This window comes from Nelumbo lutea, chromosome 8 (assembly GCF_056320005.1).
Source record: "Nelumbo lutea isolate HS-2025 chromosome 8, American lotus-T2T, whole genome shotgun sequence".
In the NCBI taxonomy this organism is placed as follows: domain Eukaryota; kingdom Viridiplantae; phylum Streptophyta; class Magnoliopsida; order Proteales; family Nelumbonaceae; genus Nelumbo; species Nelumbo lutea.
Genome location: NC_142691.1, coordinates 17,718,978 through 17,742,419, shown reverse-complemented (window position 1 = coordinate 17,742,419; position 23,442 = coordinate 17,718,978). Strand labels below are relative to the sequence as shown.

The window sequence follows — 23,442 nt, the reverse complement described above, 5'->3', positions numbered from 1 at the left end:
ATAGTTTCAGTTTAGTAAAAACCTCCCCTCTATTTTTGACAAAATTAACAAATACCTCCCTTTCGTCAATGACCAAGACGAAAAATATTAAAGAGATGATTTTTTTAAATACCTATTTTACCCTTTCTCGACACTCTTATCTTCTTCCCCGTTCCAACCCAGAAGCAGATGCAGCGGCAGCACCCCTCTAAATCCGATCTCTTGCTCTCTCATCTTCTTCGGGATGATGATTTCTTGTTCTCGAAGTACCAGTTTTGGATGATGTTCTCAGTGCTGACGACGACGACATAAGTGTTGCAGTGAACCTAGAGAATGTCCTTGGCCAAGTTGATGGCGATCACTCCCATAATACATCCCATTCCGCCAAAATTAAAGCTCCTAATGTTACCTCTTAGCTTGTACTTGTTGATAATCATGGCGGACAACGAAGGGGTCAGATTGAACAAGCTACAGTTCACGACTAGTATATCAATGTCCTTAGGCTTCATGGAGATATTGGAGAAGAGGTTTTCTAGAGTGCCAAACATGACTTGCTTGGCTTCCTCCCTAGCGTTAGCCATCACTGGCTGTGGAGGAATGTAGCGCATCGCGTCAGGGACGTGTGTCTCCTCACCGAGTTCGGAGTGCTCGAGGATCTTGCGTTGGAACTCGAGCGAAGACTCATCGAAGTCCCCAGTGAGCCTTGAGTGTTCCATGAAATCCTTGAATTTAACCCTCAGGTTTGGGGGAAGGAGGTAGCAGGCAAAGTCCACCAGATACACAGGGCATGGTCGCGTCATGAAATAGACGACAACACCCAATATAGGTAGTGCAGAGCAAATGACGACACTCACCAAATTGTTCTCAAGCTGATGTGATAGTTCAAGGATATCTTTTGAGTTCAACTACGACGCCTGGACCAGGGTCACAACCATCACCGAAACAAGAGAGAAAGTGACTAGATATTTCATCAAGTAATGATACCCCAGCTTCACATATTTAACGTTCATGCTTTGTAAGAAATTAGGCAATCTCTGATTCTGCCAGGCCTGAATGCCACTTCCTTCACCAACACCACCATTTTTGGTGGTTTGAGCTCCCACTCCTTCCATGGCGAATTGATGACTGAGCCTAGTGGTTCTAATAAACTCTAAAGCTAGATAATAGATATCTCTCTTGTGAAATGCAGAGGATGAGGGATGGAAGGAATAGAAGGGTGTATATATAAAGATATTGGCACCTTAATTAATCGATTAGAACAAAAAATATAAAATCAAACGAGAGGTTAGAGGTTAGAGGGGTGTTGCCGCTACCTCTACTTCTAGGTTCGAATGGGGAAAAAGATGAATAGTGTTTGAGAAAGGGTAAAATAGGTATTTTGAAAAAAAATATCATCTCTTTAACGTTTTCAGTTTTGAACATTGACGGAAGGGAGGTTTTTATTAATTTTGTCAAAAATAAATGGGAGGTTTTTGCTAAAATGAAACTATAGGGGAAGTTTTTATGATTGTCAGAAACTTTAGAGGAGGTTTTTGTATTTTACCGTTTCTTTTTTGGTAATAGTGGGTCGCTGAGGGTAGAATCATCATGGGTAGGAGATCCGTACTCTTTTATGGATAGATTTGTGGGAACGGTTTGTTAGTAGCAGATCAAATGAAATTGTACATAGATCACGACCTTTCATATACTACTATGACCCCACCTTAGACGTCATTTCATCCAATTTAAGGTGGGTCCATAAAGAGCGTAGCTGATTTTGTGTTGGAAGGGATTTTTGTAGGCAGTATATACCAATCGGTACAACCAAGGTTTTTAAAACTGACCCAGACAACAAATCGGTCAGAGTCCAGTTCTCGAGTTGAACAATCATCTCGTTTTGACAAATAAAATAAAAATAAAAAAAATAAAAAATAGTCAAAATCGTTGAACAGTTCGAACAATTCAACCATCTAAATAAGAGGTTTGTTGATCAAATTAACATTTTTTACAAAAATCCAATTCCCTTTTTGAAAACCATGAGTACAATCCCTCTAATAAGTGGAACAATCACTGGGATTCCAAGGACCCCACCTTGTTTTTAAATCGTACGAATACGATCCTGCTATTCTCCCTCATTCAATTTCGTTTCATAGTGGGAGAAAAAGCCAAGAAAAAGAAAAAGGGAATAAACCATGAGGGCACATTCCCAATTTTTTGTTCTATTCACCAATAGATTGGGATTTGGGATCCATATCTCACACCCTTTTTAATCAATCTTCTAGTTGATTTTGATCGAATCATTGATAGCCGGACCCAGGTCCTCTCACTGAATTTACATCTGCGCCCCACGTGTATATCTCAACATATCTTCGGTATGATCATTGGAAGATGTTCTCAATGCACGGTTGGAATATACTGTGAGGCGCATATATGAATTCTTTCTCTCACTAACGTATCTCGTACGTATTATGATCCTCTCGTTATTATTTATGGGAATTCGTATCTCCCGCGTCATCATTGGAGATGGTCCAAATATACGACTGGGATGGGCAAGGGGTGCATATGGGGCGTGCTGTGTAGAGCGCCTGTACGAAGAGTTCAAATCAGCCCCCACAACGTCCCACACCATATCCCCGCCGTCATCATCGGGAGATGTTCTCAATACACGGCGGGGATGTGGTGTGGGACGTTGTGGGGGCTGATTTGAACTTTTCGTACAGGCGCTCTACACAGCACGCCCCATATGCACCCCTTGCCCATCCCAGTCGTATATTTAGAACATCTCCCATGATGACGCGGGAGATGCTTCCAATGCACGATGAGATGTGCACGTGGGGCGTGTGAGGGGTGCGAATCTGAACTCTCTGAACTTCATCCCGTCACTATGATGTGGGACCCATGTGGTTGGCCGCTTTCCAAATTGTCCCAACAACGTTGGAGTTCATGGAGACGTGGGCTCCACCGAAGATTGGGAGCTTCTTGTGGCGTTTCCGTTAGGCAGAGGAACCTCTCTAAACCAGGAAAATGGTTGGCGACTCAGACCATTTCTGCAGCCATTGATGCCATTGCCATTGAAGAAATAGTGGATTTGCGGGTGATATCGCCTTGATTTTACCGAATTCGAAGCTTGTGCAGGAGATTTCGTCTTCCAGATAAGTTTTCTGATCAGAATTGTGATTCTTGTAAACAAGGCTGCATTTTTTTAATCCAGAGGAGCGCATTTTTCCAGGTGCATTGGGATACATTTGGGTTTCTTAGGTGGAATTTAGGGCATTGATGATTGTTTTACTGAAAGCAGAACTGTTTTTTGTTTCGTTTATTGTTTTGGATTGATTCTCGTACAGAGAAGTTCGGTCCCGGTCCTCACAGAAAAGAGACCGATCTTCTTTTATTGAATGTTTTTAATAGGTTATCGGATTAGAGCCGTGAGGGTTGGTTTGGTAGAAAAAACAAGAATTCTGGGCATTGTGTTGTTCTGGTTGTGGGTTTGCAATGGGGAAATCTGGAGGAAAGAAGAAGGGTAGCAAATCAGGAGAGCCAAGCGAGAGTGCCGATGAAAAGGACACAGCTGTCTCCATTGCTATGGCTGAGGAATTAAAGGATGAGGGGAATAGGCTGTTTCAGAAGAGAGATCATGAAGGAGCCATGATAAAGTATGAGAAGGCCCTCAAGTTGCTTCCGAAAGACCATATAGATATTCCCTACCTTCGGAGTAACATGGCGGCTTGCTATATGCAGATGGGCATCGGTGAGTTTCCCAGGGCGATAAAAGAGTGCGATTTGGCACTTGAATCCTTCCCCAAGTACAGTAAAGCTCTCTTAAAAAGAGCAAGGTGTTATGAATCTCTTAATAAACTGGATTTGGCATTCAAAGATGTTAATTCTGTTTTAAACATCGAAACGAATAATATTATGGCGCTGGAAATTGCACAAAGGGTGAAAAAGGAGCTTGAGAAGAAAGGTCTCAGGGTGGATGGTGAAGCTATTGTTTTGGCTCCAGAATACGTTGAACCACCTCCTTCGAGCAAAGTAATAAAAGAGAAAAGAAAAAAGAAGATTGACAAGGATAAGGAGAAGAAAGCCGAAGACCAGGTGGTTGTGGAGGATACTGTTTGTAATTCCGAAGAAGTCAAAGAAGTAGTAACCATGAGGACTATAAAACTTGTGTTTGGGGAGGACATAAGGTGCGTGCATGTACCTTCCAATTGCAGCATTCTGCAGGTAAGGGATACAATTCAAGATCGATTCCCAAGCTTGAAGGCTGTTCTCATTAAATACAAGGATCAAGAAGGCGACTTGGTTACAATCACCTCTACCGTAGAGCTGAGGTGGGCTGAAGCATCAGCTGAACCACAGGGTTCTATCAGGCTGTATGTTGTAGAAGTTAACCCTGAACACGAACCATTGCTGGATAGAGTGGAGGTTAATAAGCTTGGAAGAAACAAAAAAAGCATTGTGAAGAATGGAAATGCAAGAAATGTTGGGGAAATGGAAACAGGGTCCTCTCATATTGATGACTGGATCATCCAATTTGCTCGGCTGTTCAAGAACCATGTTGGGTTCAATTCAGATGCATATTTGGACCTTCATGAGATGGGTATGAAGTTCTACTCAGAGGCTATGGAGGATACTGTTACGAGTAAAGCAGCACAGAACTATTTTGATACTGCATCAGAGAAGTTCCAGGAGATGGCAGCCTTAGCCTTATTCAACTGGGGAAATGTTCACATGTCCACAGCAAGGAAGAGGGTGTTAATCGCAGAAAATGATTCAAAAGAAAATGTACTTGCCCAGGTTAAAACTGCATATGAGTGGGCACAAAAGGAATATGTTAAGGCAGGAATTAGATATAAAGAAGCTCTAAGGATCAAATCTGACTTCTATGAAGGCCATCTTGCACTTGGGCAGCAACAGTTTGAGCAAGCAAAACTTTCTTGGTACTATGCTATTGGGACCAAGGTTGATTTGGAGACATGGCCCTCTTCAGACGTACTACAACTTTATAACAGTGCTGAGGACAATATGGAGAAGGGTTTCAAGATGTGGGAGGAGATGGAAGAGGAGAGTCTGAGCAAAATTCTCGAAAGTAACAAGGTTAACAAAACTTCCAAATGGGGAAAGGTTAAAGTACAATTGCATAAAATGGGGTTGGAAGGACCATTCAAATATATCTCAGTAGAAGAAGCTTCAGAGCACGCTGCAAATATGAGATCTCAGATAAACCTTTTATGGGGTACAATTCTGTATGAGCGATCTATTGTTGAATTCAAATTAGGGATACCTGTATGGGATGAATGTTTGGAGGCTGCAGTTGAAAAATTTGAATTTGCGGGAGCCTCTCAAACAGACATTACTATTATGTTAAAGAGCCACTGTTCCATTAAAACTGCAGTGGAAGGTAAAAATACTGATGTTCACTGATCTCTCTCTCTCTCTCTCTTTCTCTCTCTGCTTGTCTGCCTCTCTCTTTGTGTTGTTAACAAAATACTAATTTATAGTTTGATCATTTGTCTTAAATACAGGCTTAGATTTCAAGATGGATGAGATAGTACAGGCATGGAATGAGATGTATGATGCTAAAAGATGGCAGAGTGGCATTCCATCCTTCCGTTTGGAACCATTATTTCGAAGGCAGGTTTCAAAGCTTCATCATATCTTGGAGCATATTTGAGTTGTAGCTCCTTCATTTAGCAGGATCGAGGTCTACACTGAAATTGTATAGGACATTGGGAGACTCATATGCACTACTCCATTGTCCTGAAACTGCACTGATGCGGACTTAGGTAACTCCTGTGAACACAATTTTGTCTTTTTCAAGTAGTGATACCTTGATTACATTCCCCAATTATTTATAGTGGAGCATTTTAAATGGCCCGTATACCATACCATAGTGTTGAAAGGACAAAGGTTATAATCTTAGTTGCCAGAAAGGAAACTAGTTCAAGAAACATGACTCATGTGACATGGTATTTATTCAAGGGACAATATCCCCTAAACAGAAAGGTAGAAACACACAAAAAAGGTTTGCACATGAAAATGAGTTTCCTGGTATCTTTAAATTAGTAGAAAACTACTGAATCAAAGAATCTGTAAAGAAAAGAGATATTTCTTGACGAAGAAGAAGAAAAAGAGAAGAGAAGAAATTGAGAAAGAAAAAGAGACCAATGCATTCTGGCTGGCCCCCTTGCTAGTATTTATACTTTTAATTAAAAAAGGGTGCAATGACTAATATGCCCTTATAAGGCAACTAACACATAAAATTGCATAAATAACTTAAGAACCATTGAAAAGGAACCCAACAAGAGTGTAATGGTCCCCACTTCCTATCTAAACAATAAATAAACAAAAACAACTACTAAATTTGCACAAATCTGCCCAAAAACCATTTGGTAGAACTGTCACACCAAAATAGGTATCTCATCACGTGATCTCATCAAATATATCCAAGAATATCATGTGTAATATCCACAAACAAAAGAAACTATCAGTAACCACCCATGGAAGAAATATGACAAGGTCTCCATACATCAGTGTGAACAATATCAAAAGCAAAAGAACTTTTATTACTTGGTTTAAAAGAATGTCTATAATGCTTTCCCAACTAACAACTTTCACACTCCAAACTAGATAACTGAGCAGACTCAAACAACTTTGGAAACAAAGATCTTAATGAACTAAAAGAAAGATGACCCAAACAATTATGCCAGAGCATAATCTGACTCATTGACTCTGATCCACTACTATTGTTGCTACTAACATGATGGCTCTGATGACTTGAAATCTCATCCAGAAGGTAGACTCCATTCACCTAACGACCACTCTCAATCGTCCTTTTTTACTCCAGATCCTACAAAATACAATTACTAGGAAGGAAAGTCACTGAATAGTTCAAATTTCTTGTCAGGGAACTCACAAAAAGAAGATTTGCATGGAGTCTAGGGACATGTTGGACAAAGGATAAAGTGATGTCATCAGTCACTCTAACTGTCCTTTTCCCAGCAATGGGAATATGGAAACCATCTGTCTCTACCAGAGCACAACTAGTAAGAACTGAAAAGGGTAGATATATTGGTCATGTGATCAGATGCTCCTGAGTCTATAATTCAGGGAGGTCCCTCCTTTCCTGAGGTGGATGCATAATTTGCAATCGCATATGAATTACTTGTATGAGCAAAGGAAGTAGTGTGATTGGCTCTTGTGCTTTGTTGTCCGCTTGAAAAACTAGAGTCGACTGAATCCTTCTTGCCCATAAGCTGTCCATACTTCTCTAATTCAATTCTAACTGTTGCTACTACAATGGACTCCAAGCAACTTGGGTAAGAGGTTTCGAAGAATCTCCTGTAATTGCCACATTTGCATTTTCCTTCTTGTTCTTGACTTGAGTTGGTATGACATGTAGGTAGTGCTTCCAACAAGTGTCTCTAGTATGCTTAGTCTTCTTGCAATAGTCACACACCAAGTCCTTATCCTCCCTCCTAGTCTTGCTACTCCCGTTGTCTCCATTTGGCTTAGATTTGATTGTACTAATCACAACCGATTGGTCAACCCCAGGCTGTCTCAACATAACACACCTCTTGCTCTGCTCTCCTCTCCAGAAACAAAGGCATAAGCTTGAGAAAGAGTCACACTTTCTCTGGGAATGATGTGTTGCCTAGCAATATCAAATTCAGGGTTCAATCCAGCTAAGAACTCAAAGACCCTATTCTTCTCCACCAACTTCTGACAGGTTGTTGCATCCTTCTTACTCTCCAAAACCACAATCTCTATGTGATCTATCTCCTGCTAAAGTGTTTTCAGCATGGAGAATACATGTCAAGTGGTCTATCTCCATGTTCTGTATTAATCACCTGGTTCCTTAACTGATAGGCTCTAGCTACATTTTGTTTCTAGGAACATGTTTCAGTCACTCCATCCCAAATCTCCTTTGCAGTGTTAGCCCACAAAGAATTTTTCCAATGTGGGGTAAACGTAGAATTACACAGCCAGGACATCACCATGTAATTCTCTTGTACCCACTAGGAGGAATCTGTATAAGGTTTCTTCACTTCCCTAGTGATGTACCCCAATTTCCCACGAGCACCAATGGCCATCTTGGTTGATTGTGCCCTGTCTAAATAATTTGTACCATCCAATTTCACTATGGTAAAAATTCTAGACCCAAAAGTATCACTAGTACCTCTAACACCCAGACCCATGTTACCGATGGACTTCTGCTCAATACTCAAAACTCTCCATTTCAACTTCAAGCGATTCAAAAACAAGAAATAACTAGGTAGAAAGCCTCCAAGATCAAATCGATCTCACACACAAGGGTAACGGACCTTTCCGGAAGAAGAAAAGCCTATCTGGAGAGAAATCTCTTTTCTCCCACCGCTTCCCCGAGGTCATGTTTCAGTAGCTTACAGCCTTCCTGCCTATCAAGGTGTAGTGTTTTCTCATCCTTATTGATGTAGGTCAAGGTAGGGGGCCCAAAATAATTAGATTTAGTGGTAAGCTTTGTGGGATGAAGGAAGGGCTTTGGGTGATTAATGATGAAGAATAGTGATAGAGAAACAAGCAAGCAACTTAGTTATTCATTCTTGCCCATTCTTGCCTAGAATGAGCAAGAATTAAGAGAATGAGGCCTAGAGCAATGAACCAAACATGGCTTTAACATCCAGCAAAGAATGAGCAAGAGATTAGAAATAAAGAGAACTCTTGTTATTAAAGTAAACAACAAATAGATAGATCACTGGAAAGAAGAAATAAGTGAGAAAGGGGAAAAGAAGAGAAACATTCTTGGGAACAACCAAATTTCACTAAACTAAACTTTATTTTGTCAAATACTATAAGAACTCGGATGCCCCTTTACAGACTTCTATTTGGACTAAGAAACTAACCCAAATAACTTTTAACCACTTTATAGAGAAGTCAAACTTACTAATAAAAGAAAAAAAAAAAAAAACTAAGGCAAACCCATAGGTAACCTATAGGGACACTTAAATAAAGACTCTAACTCCTAAAAGACCTCCAATAACTCATTATAGTCCTACCATAACTAACTTAATGTAGAGAAAGCAGAAATTACTACAAATAGTAAAACATGACTTTACTATAAATAATAACTAGGGGAATTAATATAGGGAAGAGTTGTTTTGAGCTCAGCTGTGATTCCTGTATTTCTTTCCTAGTTTACTTGTAAAATTCAAGGAGGGGCTGCAGCTCGCGCCTCTTCCTCGGATGTTGTATGAATTCACAACTCTAAATCAACTTCTGAATTAATAAACTTATTATTATTCATCAAAAAAAAACTATGGGAATTAATATTAATAATAACTACGAAAGTTGGTCTGGACTTCCATCCCGGCAGCAGTGCTCTGGGCTCTGGGCTATTGGTCTGAGAGAAACAACAGAATTTTTAGTCAAAGAGTGAGAAGGCCAGAGGAAATATGTCAGATGGCTGTTTGTAAACTGATATCCTGGATTTCAGTCACCCCAGAATTCAAACATGTTGATGCAGCTCAATTACTGAGAAATCAGTCTATTTGGCGTTTGAAATGGGGGGTCCTCAGGCCTGCCTTGTTGTTGGCAGGTTCCTGTTTTGTACTCTTAAAGTTTTAATCAAATAAATTTACCTTACCTTTAAAAAAATAATAATAATAACTACGAAAGTTACTATAAATAGTAATTTGATTTAATAATTACAGTAAATTTCTAAAGACTTAGAACCCTATCTTAAGAAATATACAAGTAGAATGCAAACTTAAAAAGCTCAAAATATCTCTTGTCAAAAAAAAATATTCCTACCCCTCTTAAGCTACTTTGTTGGTTTTTTATACCAACCAACATACCTGTATGCTAGCTATTAGCAATAAAATCATTTGAATAAAACATAAAATGCCTAGCTAGCATACAGGCCAACAAAAATGGGGGAGTGCAGCTAAGAAAAGAGAGAAAAATAAGGGGACGGAGCCCCTGTTTCGTTCCCAAAATAAGTTGTGGACTGTGTTTAAGGGGGTGGAGACCCTGTTTTGTTCAAAAAAATGCATTATTAAAATAAGTACAGGAAAGTTTTAGAAAGTTGGGGCACAACCCCTGTTTAAGAAGAAGAAGAAGGGGGCAGAGCCTCTGTTTCGTTCCCAAAAGTGTTTTAAAAAAAAGTAAGAAAGTAAAATAAAGGAGTACTAGTGTGATTTTAGGAAGAAGAAGGAGGAGGAGGCGGAGCCCCTGTTTCATCCCAAAAATATTTATTAAAGAAGAAGAAGAAGAAACGTACCTGGATGTCTTCAACGACTTGGACTGAACTATGGAAACTTCCCAGTCCTCGGCTTCTCTTCTCAGCTCTCGTTTCAGAACTCAAAGTCTCAAACCGAGAGAAACTTTCGTAGTTTTAATATAAAAGAGAATTACTTTAATAAAAAAATGGTAACATACAACAGGGTGTATTCTAATAAAATAAAACAAACCAATAAAATGATATAATACATATGCACATTCAAAAAAATAATATAATATATATGGGTGAGTGCCTAATACAAAAACACCTTGGCGTTGGGCGAGTCAACCTCTAAAAATTGCCTAGTCACCTTGACAACTATCTAATATATTAGTTGAAAACCATGGACTGTTTTCACGTTATTTTTTTTTTATTTTTTTTTTATAGAAAACGGTAACTCTCAAGATAGGTTAATGTAATACACAGGTCTAGTCCCCAAAATAGGGACTAATCCCCCAAAAGGATTCAATTGCAATTCATCCTAAAACAAACCACCCCTTAATGCCCCTTGTTTAGCCAAAACCATTTGTTAATCTTCTAAACTAAAAGCTGAAGTGCTGTAGTCGAAGTACCAGAAGAGAGAAGAAGACCAAGAGATGCTGAGACTATTGAACTGAATAACCCAGTCGACAGTACTATTATTTATATTAGAGTATAGTACAATGTTATAGAGAAAGACTGGAATGCCCCTGATTAGTGATGGGACACCCAGACAACTTAAAACACTAAACAAACTTAAGCCCATTAACACAGGCCCAGTACATAATAACTTAAACTCAAATACAAGCTAATAAGAACTCTTATAAGCCGAACCATCAATACATAAAAAACCTTCAACCCAACACTCCCCCTCAAACTAAGCATGGATGTCAATCATGTTTAGCTTGCCAAGAAGGTCCATGAACTTTGCTGCAGCCAACCCTTTAGTCAATGCATCTGCAATTTGCATCTCAGATGGAGTGTAAGGAATGCAAAGTTCTCCCGAGACTATTCTCTCTCTAACAAAATGTCGACCAATCTCAATATGTTTTGTCCAGTCATGTTGCATAGGGTTATTTGCAATGTTGATGGCAGCCTTGTTGTCACAATACAGTCTAAGAGGATCCTCAGCTTTAATACCAAGCTCATTAAGAAGGGTCCTGAGCCATAGGAGTTCAGCAACCCCATGAGCCATAGCTCGATATTCTGCTTCTGCACTTGATCTAGCAACTACATTCTGCTTCTTACTGTGCCATGTGACCAGGTTCCCTCCCACAAATGTACAATATCTTGAAGTTGATTTTCTGTCTCCAACAAAACTAGCCCAATCTGCACCAGTATAAGCTTCAATTTCAATTCTATTGTTTTTCCTTAATAGAATTCCCTTTCCTGGGCAAGTCTTCAAGTACCTGAGAATCCTTTCAACTGCTTTCATATGAGGGATCTTTGGAGAGTGCATGAACTAACCAACAACATGCACAACATAAGCAATATCTGGCCAAGTGAGGAATAAGTATATTAGCTTCCCTACCAATTTTTGGTATCTCTCTCTATCACAGTAGTCCTCCCCTACTGATTCTTGTAGGCCATGATTCTTTTCTTATGGAGTATCTGTTGGCCTACACCCCATCATGCCTGTTTCCTCTAGGAGGTCAAGAACATACTTTCGCTGACATATGTAAATTCCTTCTCTTGACCTAACAACTTCAATCCCAAGAAAATATCTCAAATGGCCCAAGTCTTTGATCTCAAATTCCGAAGCTAGAAACTCCTTTAGTCTTTTTATCTCTTCCAAGTCATTCCCGGTAATTACCATATCATCCACATAAACAATGAGTGCAGTAAGTTTGCTATCCTGTCTCCTTATGAACAAGGTATGGTCTGCACCACTCTGAGTGTACCCCACTTTTTTCATGGCCCCACAAAGCCTCTCAAACCATGCATGGGGAGATTGCTTCAACCCATATAATGCTTTCCTTAGTTTGCACACCTTTCTACCAAAGTCATAGCCTGTGGAGGTTCCATAAATACCTCTTCATGAAGGTCACCATTTAGGAAGGCATTCTTCACATTCGACTGATGAAGTTCCCATGAAAAATTTGCTGCTAGTGACAGTAGAACCCGAATTGTGTTGAGCTTTGCTATTGGGGCAAAGGTTTCTTTGTAGTTAATCCCTTCTTTTTTAGTAAACCCCTTTGCCACAAGTCTGGCCTTGTACTTTTCAATGGACCCGTCCTCCTTGTGCTTTACAGTAAACACCCACTTGCACCCAACAGTGCTCTTCCCCTCTGGCAGATCTACTAATTCCCAAGTTCTTGCTTTCATTAGGGCTTTCATCTCTTCGTTCATAGCTTCTTTCCACCTTGGATCAGGCACAGCCTCTGAGTACCTAGAAGGAACACGCACAGAGGAAAGAGCAGACACAAAGGAGTGATAGGCAGGAGATAAATGTGAGTAAGAAACAAAATCAGCAATGGGGTGTTGGGTGGTGCAAGAGCGGATAGGCTTACGGAGAGCAATAGGAAGACCCAAATCAGAAGTATGTGAGTTGGAATTACCTTGGATTGTAGAGACAGATTGATCCGAGTCCAACTGGTTACTGTCATGAGGTTGGGGGCCCCTTTTTCTTTTGTTGTATGTGAGTATCTCTTTCTGTTGCCTACTGGAGCCTTTAGGAACATCTACAGCATCAGGAGAGGTAACCGACACAGTGGGAGCCTCACTGGGTTGACCCGGAATGCCACAACAAGGAGGGAGAATGAGAATCCTCTTCCATCCCACTAGTCTCCCCCTGAAGAGGATTCTGAGAAGACTGAAAATAGGGTTGAGACTCAAAGAATACCACATCTCTGGTGACATACTTTCTCTTGGAGACAAGGTCATAACACTTGTAACCCTTTTGTGTAGGAGAGTACCCCAAGAATATTCCCTTTGTAGCCTTAGGGTCCAGCTTGGTCTTCTTTGGATCCTTCAACATGTATGAAACATATACAGCCAAAGACCTGAGGAGGAAGGGAAAAGTCTAGAAGAGTGGGACAGAAAACAAAGAAAGGGGTTTTCATACCCAACACCTTAGATGACATCCGATTTATCAGATATGATGCAGTAAGTACAGCTTGAGACCAGTATTGCTTGGGGACTTTGTGCTGGAATAGTAAGGCTCGATCTATCTCCAATAGATGTCTATTATTGCGCTCAACAACCCCATTCTGTTGAGGGGTATTAGCACAGGATGACTGATGTAATATGCCAGCATCTTCCATGAATAAGTTCAAGGATTTTTCAAAGTATTCAGCAGCATTATCTGACCTGAATTTCTTAATCTTCTAATTAAACTGTGTTTCAATCATCTTGCAAAATGCCATAGTTATCCATGGTACTTCATCCCGTCCTTTTAACAGGTAGATCCATATGCATCGAGAGTAGTGGTCAATAAAACTGATAAAAGTACCGGAAGCCATCAATAGAAACAATGGATGAAGGGCCCCAGACATCAGAATGAACCAAATCAAAAGGAGCACAAATTTCATTACTGGAAATTGGATAAACAGTTCTACATTGTTTTGACATTTGACATACTTCACAGATTAAACTTTGACTTGAAATGCCCTTAAACAATTCGGGAAACGACATTTCTAATGAAGAGAAAGACACATGACCTAGCCTAGCATGCCAAAGATGCAACCTAGCTATTGACTCCACACTCTCCGGACTACCAGCAACAGATGCTTGTAAGGATGAACCGATGTTTGCATCAAAATAGTAGAGGCCTCCATACTCATGACCGCTCCTAATCGTTCTCCTCGTCAATCTGTCTTGGAAGACACAATGAGTAGGAAAAAAAGTTATACTACAGTTCAAATTTTTTGTAAGTTTTGAAACAAACAAAAGATTTGAGGTAAGACTGGGAACATGTAAAACTGATTTAAGAGAGAGGTCCTTGCTTAGGTCAACCACCCACTTTCCAGAGATGGTGGAAAAAGACCCGTTAGCAACTCTCATCTTATCCTGACCAGACAACAAATGATATGAAGAGAATAGGAAGGACATATGTGTCATGTGGTCAGTAGCACCGGAATCAATAACCCAAGAAGTAGAGTCAATAGAATTAGTGGCATTGAAGGCAGAGATTGTACCTGATCTGGCAAGAGATGTGGAAGCAAAAGAATTATTCCTTAGACGAGCTAATGCCCTACTAAGGACCTCTACCTCACTAGCAGTGAAGCCCAAAGCACTAGTTCTAGAGGAATCAACAACCTGTCCCATAGGAGAAGAAGACACTGTTGGTATATTCTGTGAGTTGTCACCATTGTTGCTGGTGACAAGATTCCCACTTGCCGCATGACCCTTCTGTTGTTTCTTGTCCTTTCTTAATGCAGCTGGCTTCAGGTGAGGGTACAGGACCTAACACTTTTCTTTAACATGTCTCTCACCACCACAATGAGTACACTTGAGGTGCTTCTTGTTTGGATGTCTGTTTCCCTTAGTAGAAATCAGGGCTGAATGTTCTCCAAATTGTTCAGTTGGTTGAGTCTGGGAGTCAACTTGCATCTCCTTTCTCCTGACTTCTTCGTTCCTCACCAGATAATAAACATAGTGTAACTCGGGCAATTCATCTCTCCCCAAAATTTGTGACCTTATACCCTCATACACTGGGTCCAGACCAGCCAAGAACTTGAAGGCTCTACTCTCTTCAATCTGCTTATCATGTCTCTCCTTGTCCCTGGCATTTTCCCAATCTAATATCAAGTGATGGTCAAGTTCTTCCCAAAGACCTTCCAGAGTTGCAAAGTATGTGGCAACTGTCATATCACCTTGCCTTAAGGCAGCAATGTCTTGATTCAATCTGTAGATTCTAGCATTGTTTTTCTTCTGTCCATAGGTCTTAGACACCTTTTCTCAAATCTTGGCTGCTATAGGAAAGTGATGAACAGTCCTGGCAACTCGAGGAGTCATAGAGGCAAGCAACCAGGACATAACTGTGGCATTCTCCTTGTGCCACACAGCATACTCTGTACTGCCAACTTCAGGTTTCTTCTTGCTTCCATCTAGGTAGCCTGTGAGATCATGGGAAGTAATAAACAACATTGCGGACACTGACCACTCCCTGAAGTTGTATTCATCCAGCAGCACACTTGTAATCTGCAAGCTGTGCAGATTAGGGTTTTCCAGATTTGAAGACCTTGCCGCAGGTCTGTTATCCCTAGAAGAAACCTCTCCGGATATTGAAGACATCTTGACTGCAGCCTCTGTGTAGATGACACTGATTAAGACTAGCCGAAGCAGTTCTGAAGGTTCTGAACCAGTTCTGGAGCAGGTTCTGATTAGCCGAAGTGACCACAGCAGGTTCTGAAGCAGGTTCTGATTAGCCGAAGTGTTCACTGCAGGTTCTGACAGTTCTCAACACAGTTTCAGACTTGCCGAGCTGTCACAGTTCTGAAGCAGTTCAATTACAGCAGCAAGTGAGGAGTTCTGGGCTGGTAACTGACCTGGAACTAAGGGCTCTCCACTATTGTGCTATGCAGACTCCACTGGAACTTCGAGTACTGCAACTGTAAAGAGAGTGCCCCTCCTTACAGCCAATACTAGGACTGCTGAAATCAATCCTCAACTAGGTCTGTCCTATACAGACCTCTCTTAGCAGTCAAATAGCTGTTAACTACTAGAAACAGTCTAGTAGGACATCAGCTTCTGGGTCTTACTTCCCTTGCACCCTACAACCAAGGGAAACCCTAGGTTCGAATTTTGTGTTGTTCTCCTGCAACCCTAGGGTTTCACAGCAGCAACCAAGATGAAAAAAAGAAGAAGAAAGACAGCAGGAGAGAGGAGATGGTGTCGGCTGTAACCAGGAAGGTGCTCAATGCTCTGATACCATGAAAGCTGAAGTGCTGTTGTCGAAGTAGCAGAAGAGAGAAGAAGACCAAGAGGTGCTGAGACTGTCGAACTGAATAACCCAGTCGACAGTACTATTATTTATATTATAGTACAATGTTATAGAGAAAGACTGGAATGCCCCTGATTAGTGATGGGACACCCAGACAACTTAAAACACTAAACAAACTTAGGCCCAGTACATAATAACCTAAACTCAAATACAGGCTAATAAGAACTCTTATCAGCCATAACCCATCTAATAGTTGCACCTAGCTCCCTTGACAAGCTTCTAATCTCTCTCAAGGCCCGCCTATGGGCCCAAATTCCCATGCAGCCTGTTTGTAACCACCCTATCACCAATTTTGAGTCCCCCTCCACTCCAATTTGTTGGAGGCCCAGTTATTTCGCCAATCTCAGCCCTTGTAGGAGTGCTAAAACTTCAGCCCCGAGAGAACACCTTCTCCTATTAGTCCTAAATAAAATGCCACCACTCTCCCTTCTCCATCTTTAATTACTCCACAAATGCCAGAGAGCCCCGGGTTACGAAATGAACTCCCATCAAAGTTTAACTTTAGTCTTAGATTAGGTGAAGGAGCCCAAATCTCCCATAAATTAGCCCTTGAGGTTGAAGAATGTGCCATTGCATTCCAGTTTCTAATTATATCATCAACTAGAACATCCTTGAACAAATTCAGAGTTTTTACCCAATGTGCAACACTGAAAGAGATGTTGTCAATTAATTCTTCCTATTTCTTCACCTTGTCTTGAAAAATACAATTATTTCTTTCTTCCCAAATTTCACAAAATATTTCTGCTCTTGTAGCTCTCCACGTAGATTTTCCTTTTTTATTTGGCTGTCTACGAAACCTAGTATCAAAGATGCCTGCAGTACAAGAGGGAGGTGTCCATCTGCAACCAAAAAATATTAGAAAACCATTCCCAAATGCTTAAAACAAAAGAGCAGGAGATTAAAAGGTAGGTAACCTATGCATCACAAGCAAAACAGAGAGCACAAATACTCGGGGAGAGACACCAATTTGGTCTCCTTTTCTGTAACGAGCCACAAGTGTTAATCCTGTTAAGGACCACTTCCTAACAGAAAGCCCAAACTCTTGGAGGTACTGGACTGCAGCAAACCTCCTTAAGGGAAAAACACCAATGACCCAGAAGACAGAAAAATGACACTGAAAAAAGTCACAAGAGAAAAGGCCTGAATGAGAAACTGACCACACTCGAGAGTCAAGAAGAGAAGGATCCTAAAAAATGGTACTCAAAAGAGAAAGCAACTCATCAAGAGCCCTCCATTTCAACCTCCCTAAGTCCTCTTCTCAGCTCTAGATCCAAGCTATCCCATTACAAAGTATTGAAGAAAATGGTTTTAACTTTTACAAAGAAAAAGCACTTTATTCCCAAGCCAATTGTCTTCCCAAAAAGAATTTTATTCCCAGAACAAACATATACCTTACAAAGGAAAGGACAACAGGACAAATTGCTTTCCACATAGAGAAGCAGCTTGCCCTCAGATCCAAACCAGCATCCCAACCATTTTGTTGCTAAACCATGAATGCTGACTATTACCTTGTACCACAACCTATCCTGCTCCAATGGAAACTTCCACAGTCTGTCTTCCCAAAATGCTGACTGTTTTCACCAATTTTCTTTTGATGGTATTTGGAAAAAGTGGGTTGTGGTGGCCAGTAGCACTTCCAAGAAGGATAGAGAAAACTTAGTTTGGACACCTCCTTTGGAAGGTTATTTGAAGCTAAATTTTGATGGGAGCAATCAAGGTAATCCAGGCCCCTCTGGAGTAGGAGGGGTAGTGAGAAACAAGGATGGAAATGTCTTGGTTCTATTCTCAGGATTGGTAGGGGTAGGAGACTCTATTAGGGATGAATTGCTCGCTGCATTACAAGGAATCCAGATTGCAAATCAGCTTTGTATGAAGAATCTAATAATTGAAGGAGATTCTATGGTAGTTGTGAAGTGGTTGAAGGATCCGGACTCTATCATTTAGTGCTATAGGGAAGAAATTAAGAAGTTCAAGTGGCTAACAAGAAGTATGAATTTAAGAATACAATGGGTCAGGAGATCAACAAATTCTATGGCTGATTCTTTAGCCAAACAAGGGGAAAATAGGGATGTATTGTAATTTTTCTTGCACTGATTTGAATATGTTGATAATAAAAATTTAATCATTTATCAAGAAAAAAAGAGAAATAGTTGAGAGAGAGGGGGAGATGGAAAAATTCTTAACTATAACCAGAATTCACCAAACTTTATTTCATAAAATAAGCTCTTCCCTTTTCAATTAAAATTACTCTAATTATAGACTCACCATTAGAACTTGGATGTCCCTTTACAGGCTCCAATTTGGATGGGAAATTGATGCAACGCAACTTGTAACTACTTCATAAATAAGAAAAACCCAGTCACTTAAATAAGGACTCTGACTCCAGCGATTCATTGCTAATACTACTAAAACCAACTTAATGAGAGAAAGGATAATTTACTAAAAATACTAAATCACAATTTTACTATAAATAGTAGTTATTGGGACTTACTATAACTACTAAGTCTGAAGGTTGTTATAAATAATAATTTCAGTTTACTGATAATAGTAAATTTCTATAATACTTAAAACTCTATTCTTAAGATGCCTATAACTAGAAAACAAATTTAAAAAAATTGAAAAATACCAATATCCATATCACCTGGCCATTATGAAATTGTTATTGGAATAGGAAAACTCTATTCTGAAGTGTCTAATCTTTGTCATGGTGTATCTATACTGCCATAGTGCTTGATTATTAACTTCCAGCCAGCCCACCATGACCTTAAAGTACCTTCTTGAAATTTAGTGACCTGCCCGTTCTCAAACCTTGCAGGACTGCCAGCAACTCAGCTCTTAGAGAATCTTCATGGCTAGCTGGTCCTGAAAACGTTGCTAATATGGTACCTTGTTCATTCACAAAGACTCCACCCATGCCTGGTTCCTAATGCAGCATTCATCAAAATCCAGTTTTATATGGTCACTTGGCGGGTCCTATTGTACTTGACTCTCTTTCCAGTTCTTCTTACACTTAAAATCCAATTAAAATCATCATTTACTTGCCAAATGTGCTTTGATACAACATAATGATTATTTGTTCATTGCTGACTGTGCTTTTCTGAAGTTTTATTCATATATCAAAGTAATTTGCTATATCATCATCATCTAAGCCTTATCCCATCTATGTGGGGTCGGCAAGTGACTTGCTATATTATCTTGATCTAAATTCTGATGTTGGCTTCATCTTGTCTTATGCTTTCTACAGAGCTCATTGTCACTTGGGCTGTCACTCATGTTATTGTAAAGGAGAGATTGAAGATTCTAGTTTTGTAATGGAGTTTCCTTTGGTTGAGCTTGGAAGCTGTTGTATCAATCACCTTTCATTTGAGGAAGAGGCTCTTATTACAAAGATAAAGAAGTAGAAATTTCCTTTCGCTGGTTGCTGCATCTTTTACAAAGTTTCAAGTAGTAGACCGGCTTATTGGATTTGTAATTTATTCTTGAAATAATTCTTGTATAATGACTTATCTATTAAAAAAATTCTAGTGTATTGCCTTGTTTTTGAAGTTTGTAACTTATTCATATATTACCACTATGCCCATTGTAACTTCTGTATGCTTCCTTTTTTTTCATTAATAGTTAACAGAATTTTTTTTTTGGTATAAAAAATAGATTACAAATAAACTGTGCCAGGAAACCCCCCTTTTTTGTAGGCTTGCAGTGAATACCTACCCCACATGATGTTCCCTTTACCCATGCAATGAGTTCCCCTCATAAGTTGCATCCCGATACAATTGTTCCCAATTAATCCCTTGTCTTGTCAAGGAATCTGCCATGCTGTTGGCATGTCTGTTTCAAAAAGTAATATTTTCTAAATAACATCTTTTATCCTGTTTCCTTAAATTTCTTTTGGTTTAATAAGTGTGTCCTTTGCTGTATCATGTGCTTTTGGCTTGATTATTTGCTGCCAAGTTGAGTATACTTTTCCTTTTGGATCACATGGAGTATTGCAGATCTTCTCCACAGTACTTAATTCATTCTCTGTTTTGTTTCTTTTTTTTTTTTTTTTTTTTGAGACTGTAGAACTAGATGAATTGTTTTTTTTTTTAATTTTAATTATGCTTTTTTTCACAATTTTGAGAGATAAGGCATGTTTTACATGTCTATTTGTTTATTTTTCTGTTTTTAATAAATAATTACTAGGACTTTTGTACGAGGTTTTCCCTCCCTTTGACTTCCTTTTATTTTCCATCTCATTATATTTCCAGTTATTCCAATTGTTTTTTTTTAACTGATGTGCTTATTGATGTTTCTATTCATGATTAGGACTTCTATATTAATCATCACTAACCAAAGGCTAAGGTGGTTTCTCGTCTTGCAGGAGCTCAGATTGCCTGGAGAATACAAGTTCATATCTGTGGTCATCTAGGGAGGCTCGGCCCCTGCAATCAAATGGTTTAGGTGATTGACTTGTTCCACCTATTCCCTACTAAATTTTTGTTTGAAACTTGGTAATTTATGGCATTGCAACCCACAGGGAATAAACTCTGCTTCATAAGCACAAAACATGCCCAAGCACCTGACTAATTTAACACATTGTCAAACTTATATCGAATTATGGACAGTAACCTAAATCTGTTAGTCAAAGTGAATTCGTGGCCCTTATTTTTAATTGAATTTATTTTGTCATTTTTTATTCGACAGAAACTTCACTTGATGTCTAACTTATTCAAGCATCTTTATTACTTATTTTTATGCAAAAAGATACTCATTATTCACTTCCCACATAAAAAGTTTTAACTCTTCATTAAACTTCATCTCATATTTTCATGTTTATGTAGAAGGACCTGTAAAACAAGTACAGCGGTTTTGGTCTATGAGCTTCCAAAAGTTGGACAGGAGTGGACTGATTCTCAAATGGGATTATGGGAATAAATCTCGAATCTCTCAGAAATTCCCCCTGAGGTGGGTTCAGGTGCCCTATTTATAGGAAGAGACTGTCATGCTGCCTGTATGCATCCTAGGGTAGAGTTCTAAAATATCCTCTCGGGGGAAAAGTTCTTTAGTCTGTTATGCCAACTCAACATTAGTGGTTGAAACATGAGAGAATCTGGTACTGACCGGTGCAGCTTTCCCAATCTCACCATGTGTTACCATCTTATGTCTCGCTGAGATTATTATGTTGTAACATATGAAAAAGCGAGTTCTCGCTTGGGATTTGCACATGACTGCACGTCATGGGTCTTGAATCACCTATTTGTATGCTAGTTTTGCATGCATAAGCTTGGATTTGCAAGGTGCTTGAATAAGTCAATGGCACTGGGCATGTCTATGCTCTTTAAAGGGCCATTACCCAATGTTGGTCCCAGCTATCCAGGGTCTTGGGAGGGGTGGATAGATACAAGCCTAACCTTCAACATTTTTTTGACATAAAGGCTGAGTTTGGAAGGAGTACAAATGCAAATATATAGAGTGCAAAACCTTATATTTTGTATGTATTTATGCTATACATATTTGCATTTGTACTGCATCCAAACTGAGCCAAAATGGAAATTCTCAGACTCAAAGCCATGTTCTCACACTTCTTAAGATTTTATCATGGCCCCTGTCTTATTTTCATGTTTTGGTCTAGATTAAAACTGTAAATTTGAGTATATTTATCTTTGTATACTCTGTTCGTTCTCAAGTCTATTGTTATGCCTTTTTTCTTTTCACAGCATCATTGTGTTTTCTTCTGTTTAGATTGCCATGGATTTTGCACTACAGATTCTTCTCAGCAGTCACTGCTGCATGCAAGGTTGAAAGTATCGTTACGTATTGGCCCGTATTGTTCCGGGACCCTTCCGATACACCCCTACATTGGGTGTATCGGGGGTCTGACCGGTTCAGGGGATGGAGGGGTCCTAGATTGTCTCCCCTGAACCAGTTTTGAAAAAAAAAAAAAAAAAAAAAGTAAAAAAACAAGTATCGAAACGCCTGATACACCAGTAGGGGCATATCAGGCGTATCGATATTTTGAACCTTGGCTGCATGACTGCTGATTTCATATGCTGCTGCTGTTTTGGTTGCTTCAGCCAATATGTTTCAGATTCAGGCTTTTATTATCACAGCATCCTTGTGTTTACTTCCATGTTGATTGCCATATTCTAAACTGTAGATTTTTCTTGGCAGTTATTGTTTGTTGCCTGACTATGCTGATTTCGTATGCTGCTGCTATTTTGGTTGCTTCAGATAATTCTTTGTACTGGCACAGCACAATAGACATGTTGCAGTCTTTGGCTAGTAGGGAGCTTTGACCCTCTCATCATCAGTATATACTGGACTAGCTCTTTCCAATGACAGGCATGTTTGACTTTTCTGGTGTGGATGGAGGATAGAACTAAAAAGTTGTTTGAGCCCCTTAATGTGTCAGAATACTAGTATGTAAGGTCATAAAAAAAAAGAATTTTATTCCATTTCCTACTCAACATTTACTTCTAATATTGATCAGCTTTTATCAATTACCAAGCATTTAACATTTTTGTAGATTAACCCCCTCATTTCCTTGATGATAGATACTAAAGAAGTATCCTAGGGCAATCCTTTGCGAAGTTTTGAAGCTTGAATCTAGTTGATGTGTTAAAATGTTTGTGTGCCGAAAATTTAGCAACGAAGACCAGACGAGTGTTGAATGGATCTCTTACAATTTGCCTTTGGTTTATAAGACCAGTTAAATAGAACTGATTACAATATGAGTACTTGAACATAATCGTTTTTCCCAAAATGGGAGCATTGATATATGTTTATATTTTTTGTTCCTTTTTTGCTTCTTTTACAAACAACAAAAATGGGATGCCATCAGGACTGCCTGCAGTTTGTATGATGTAGCACTCATTATTTTGTATTATGTAGTGACAAGAATAGGGACCATTACTTGGTGTAATGGTAAAATCTTGGGCTGGTAAGCGTGAGAACACCGACCCCAAAGCATATCCCACCATGTATGGGAAACATCTTCCCATGAATTAACATGCAAATGTGAAAGATGTTCGCTATGTACCGCTGCTACGTATTGTGAGGTCGGTGTGAGGAGAAAATCCCAACTCTTATCAAGGATCTTGATCTCTCATTGTCCTGAATGCTAATGCGGTACAATTGTGTCCTAGTTCCTCCCCTCTGCTCTCTGGTCCAATATCTACTACCAGGGTCTTTTCTATCCGTGCTGCTCGCATTTACAAACTTGGGTTACGTACCACATTGCACAAAAGAGAGGACACCAAGGCACAGCGTAACGTACTGGTCTAGATGGATGAATTCAATGAACAATTTAGTACTTTAGATTTGTGAA

General features: G+C 39.6%; 1 protein-coding gene, 1 long non-coding RNA gene and 1 pseudogene across 5 annotated transcripts; 1 reads left to right on the top strand and 2 right to left on the bottom strand.

Moving 5' to 3' along the window:
* Positions 1–209: 209 nt before the first annotated feature.
* LOC148843086 (3-ketoacyl-CoA synthase 4 pseudogene) lies at positions 210–1,091 on the bottom strand (annotated as a pseudogene).
* A 1,789-nt stretch (positions 1,092–2,880) lies between these two features.
* On the top strand, positions 2,881–22,637 carry LOC148843084 (protein PHOX1-like). 4 transcript variants are annotated; one of them, XM_088956534.1, is made up of 6 exons: positions 2,881–5,356; positions 5,481–5,741; positions 19,381–19,533; positions 20,497–20,576; positions 20,957–21,080; positions 22,287–22,637. In XM_088956534.1, the coding sequence occupies exons 1-2, from the start codon at positions 3,451–3,453 to the stop codon at positions 5,627–5,629; spliced, it is 2,055 nt and encodes a 684-aa protein (XP_088812660.1). In that variant the 5' UTR covers positions 2,881–3,450; the 3' UTR covers positions 5,630–5,741; positions 19,381–19,533; positions 20,497–20,576; positions 20,957–21,080; positions 22,287–22,637. The 4 variants fall into 4 exon arrangements, with proteins under 4 accessions (XP_088812660.1, XP_088812659.1, XP_088812658.1 ...); XM_088956533.1 differs by lacking the exon at positions 20,957–21,080 and having other exon boundaries at positions 22,347–22,637; XM_088956532.1 differs by lacking the exon at positions 20,957–21,080 and having other exon boundaries at positions 19,381–19,604; positions 22,347–22,637.
* LOC148843085 (uncharacterized) lies at positions 5,276–10,309 on the bottom strand. The gene is made up of 2 exons (XR_016102809.1): positions 10,214–10,309; positions 5,276–5,748 (listed from the first exon to the last, which is right to left on the bottom strand). It is a non-coding gene; the product is annotated as an uncharacterized LOC148843085 (long non-coding RNA).
* Positions 22,638–23,442: the final 805 nt, after the last annotated feature.